Raw genomic sequence first — 3,683 nt, 5'->3', positions numbered from 1 at the left:
TATCCTTTACCTTCCTCTAGGATCACCTAGAGTAAAACTTTCTCTTTAAAACCGCATAGCTTAAGAGTGTCATCTTTTGTTGTGTAGAGGTATCTTGGAAGTAGATTGTGCTTGCTAAGTACCTTGTAGAATTGTAGGATTAGATTAGGATTTTGAGAATGATTGATGGACAAGACAAGTCTTAAGATCAAGTCTCATAAAACCATAGAAAATAAAAAAACAAGAAAACAAGTGTTTGTGGACACCTTCCACAACCCAATTGCAGAAAACCTAGGAGTAGGGTAAGTAGAATTTGAGGTGGATCCCAAATCATTGTTCACTCCAAAAGAATTAAGTGTGAGTTGTTTATGTGAAGTTGAAGAATTCAGGTCTACTAATTGAAACATCACCAAAAGACTGTCAACCATTGAATCAACTGGAGATTATGTCATAAAAGTTGTATGAACTAGTGGGTAATCTTAAAGATGCATTTGAGGTAAATTTTCAAGAGTTTGCAAAAACTCATAGTATTTATATTTTCTTGAGAATTTAGGCCAACTTAAGTTTTGACTTGACTCACAGACTTAAAACATGTCATAAAAAGGCTGTCCATTGAAATAGTTGCAAAAACTGTTCATTTTAGGCCAAAAGTAAATAATTGTGATTATTTACTTTCAACTCAAAATTGACCAAGGTTGATACCAAAGAATCTATGCATAATTACAAACATCTTTTGTAAAGGCTCATAGGATTTAGATCACAAAATAGACCAAAACTGAAATTTGTACAAATTATCGAGAAATTGAGTTTGACTTGGTAAATTTTGCTCAAATTTAGTGAAACTTGACTGAGAGGCTTAGATTGAAGTGTTTAATATGTGTATATGCTCAAATGACCAAAAGTATGCAAAAATTTACCAAAAGTAAATAATCGCAATTATTTACTTTTGTCCTATTTTTCAAACTTTTTTGACCAATCAAGCATGCCACTAGTTCTATCATGTTGTATTGAGCACATATAACAAATTTGGTAAGATTTGAATCTCTAAAGTGAAAATTGTGGCCAGATTTGAAAAGCCAGTCTGCAGACACAAAGCTGTTGACAAATTGAGCAAAATTTATCCAAACTTGGTGAAACTAGGCTAGGGACCTTAAGTTGAGTTGCTTAACCACTTTGTATCAACATTTTGGCAAAAAGTTGCAAAAAATGCCAAAAGTAAATAATCGCGATTATTTGTATCTCCTTTAGAATTGAGCATTTTTGCACAAAAGACATATTTAGGAATTTTGGGAATTATTCAAGTCCCATTTTTTATAATGCTACTCACAAACTTAACATTGTTGTGCAGTTTTATCTATGATCTGTTTGCAGGCACACTCAACTCACTCCCTTTTTTATTTATATGGCACCTTCATTTTGACATACTTTACTATTTGAAAAGCCCATTACTTAATAATATTCTCTAAATAATGTGATGAACTCTCCTCTAGTCAAAATAGAACAAAGACTTTAGGGCACTTGAAGGTCAACTAGAAGGATTTTGATGCTTGTTTTAATGAGTTCAATTTAGGACATTTGAAGGTCTATTGGAAGGAGTTAGATTCTTGTTATCCCATAAAAATAACTCCTCTTAAAACACGTTTTTCGGATACAAAGTTAATAGTTTGTTAAAACTAGTGGCCTTTTTGGAGGGAAAAAAACGTACATTTGGTTTTGGTTAGAGGTAAAAAATGAATTTATACATGGAAGCCAAGTTACCTAGCATAGAGATTTTAAATATGAAAAGCACTTTCAAAACTATCGAGCCTCTATCATGGCATGTACAAAAAAGTTCTACATGCTCGAGCTTAAGTGCACTCAAGCATCCACATCAAGTTCATACTAAAGTCCAAAACTCTACCACGGCTAGGTACAAAAATGATAGAGGCTAACCCCCTACCAAATAGAAGAAGGCATAGAGGCTCGAACTTAAGTTCGAGCCTTTACCCTTGCTAGATACAAAAAAGGTAGAGGCTAAACCCTTACCAAATAAAAGAAGGCATGGAGGCTCGAAATTAAGTTCAAACCTCTACCCTCTCTAGATACTAAAAGGGTAGAGGTTAAACCCCTACCGAATAGAAGAAGGCGTGGAGGCTCGAACTTAAGTTCGAGCCTCTACCCTTGCTAGACACAAAAAGGGAAATATGAAATAGGGGAGGGGAAGAGAGAGAGAGAGAGAGAGAGAGAGAGAGAGAGAGAGAGAGAGAGAAGGTTGGCCAAGCTTTACTATACTAGAAATCTTTTGCTAACATTGTGCGTTACAAGTGCTTCGATTGCCTATAGCGTTCTCTTGTTGTAAATGGATAAATTTTTTCATGTCACTATGAGATAGTGTGACTCAAGTAGTTCAACATGATCCATTCACAAAGAGGAATCTCTCAGCGTGATAGACTTCTCACGTATGATTCATGCTTGGTGTGATCCATTCACAAAGAAGCCTGAAAGTGGCCTTCAATTTGTGATTGTCCTTAATTTGGTGTGCCTTAAGCTCTTACGTGCTATAGTGTGAATGACCTGTATGAAAATGGAAGACTTAAAATATAAAAATCGTGATTGGATCATATAGAATATACTGTAATAGAAATGGAAGTAGAGGAAGGCGAGCAGCTGGTGCAACACACTGGCTTTTAGAAATGGAAGTAGAGGAAGAAGAGCAGCTAGCGCAGCATGCTGGCTTTCTAGTGGAGGTGGTGGATGACAAGCTCGTTAGCTCCAACTCCATCTCGCATGAGTGGCTGCCGACCCTATCCCCCTACAATGCCCTCGTGCGCCATGTCAACCACACCCGTATGCCCCACTGCGCAAGATGGCTTTGCAGTCCAGGTACGTTGGTTGAAGACGAGTTCGTTAGGCCCAACTCCAGCTTTCATGAGGAGTAGATGCCGCCTTGCGATTCCTTCATGCGCCATGTCGACTACACGCCCAAGGCTCTGATGTGTAAGGCTGCATTGGATGATAGCTCAGATTATCCATTCCATGATTGTCGTCAATTTCGTGTTCCTTGTATGAGCACCTTTAGATCTAAGCTCTCATATTCTAATACTGAGTAAACAGAGGCTCTGGAAAAGGCTTCTCAGCATGATATACTTCTCTCAGCATGTGACACAGGTGCTAAATGATAAGGAGCCCAAATTGGCAATCCTGGTATAGCTTGTGGCATCACACAAAAGTAGGAAGAGCTTGTAAGCAGGAATCCGCACCCTCTGTGAACAGGAAGAGCCTACTTGCAAGCAAGAGTTCTCGACACACCACCTGGCAAGAAGCTCGAGTCACCTTGGTGAGGCATGGGAAGCTGAGGCACCTTGATGAGGAGGTATCAGAAGGCTGGAAATGTGGAGCAATGACGGAATGCCCCGCTCCAGCCGTCATATTTGACGATTGTCATGTTTGAAATTCAAATTAAAGTGAAGTCTTATTAGGATTGGCCATCACGTTTGCATATCACCTACCTTTATGCCTTGCTAATATTTTGTTTATGTTTTGAAAGGGCTCAACCTCAAGTTCGAATGAGCAAGCCTCACGGTAGGTTCAAAGTGCCCCTGTGTTGCAAGCCAACTCAAGCTTTTTTGTGTCATTGTAGTTCACACAATGTGTCCAAGGCTCATTTTTCCAAATACACACAGTTCAAACAACAAATGAAAACTAAGAACTTGGCTACATCACCA

At 38.5% G+C, this 3,683-nt stretch overlaps 1 protein-coding gene across 1 annotated transcript; it reads left to right on the top strand.

The window, feature by feature from the left end:
• The first annotated feature begins 2,651 nt into the window (after window positions 1–2,651).
• LOC147464062 (uncharacterized) lies at window positions 2,652–2,897 on the top strand. The gene has a single exon (XM_086530189.1). It carries the CDS (start codon window positions 2,652–2,654, stop codon window positions 2,895–2,897), a length of 246 nt encoding a protein of 81 aa, XP_086386315.1.
• Window positions 2,898–3,683: the final 786 nt, after the last annotated feature.

The sequence above is a fragment of the Adiantum capillus-veneris genome, chromosome 2, assembly GCF_014529385.1.
Source record: "Adiantum capillus-veneris isolate H3 chromosome 2, ASM1452938v2, whole genome shotgun sequence".
In the NCBI taxonomy this organism is placed as follows: domain Eukaryota; kingdom Viridiplantae; phylum Streptophyta; class Polypodiopsida; order Polypodiales; family Pteridaceae; genus Adiantum; species Adiantum capillus-veneris.
The sequence above is the reverse complement of the archived record's forward strand: the minus strand, read 5'-3'. Positions and strand labels throughout refer to the sequence as shown.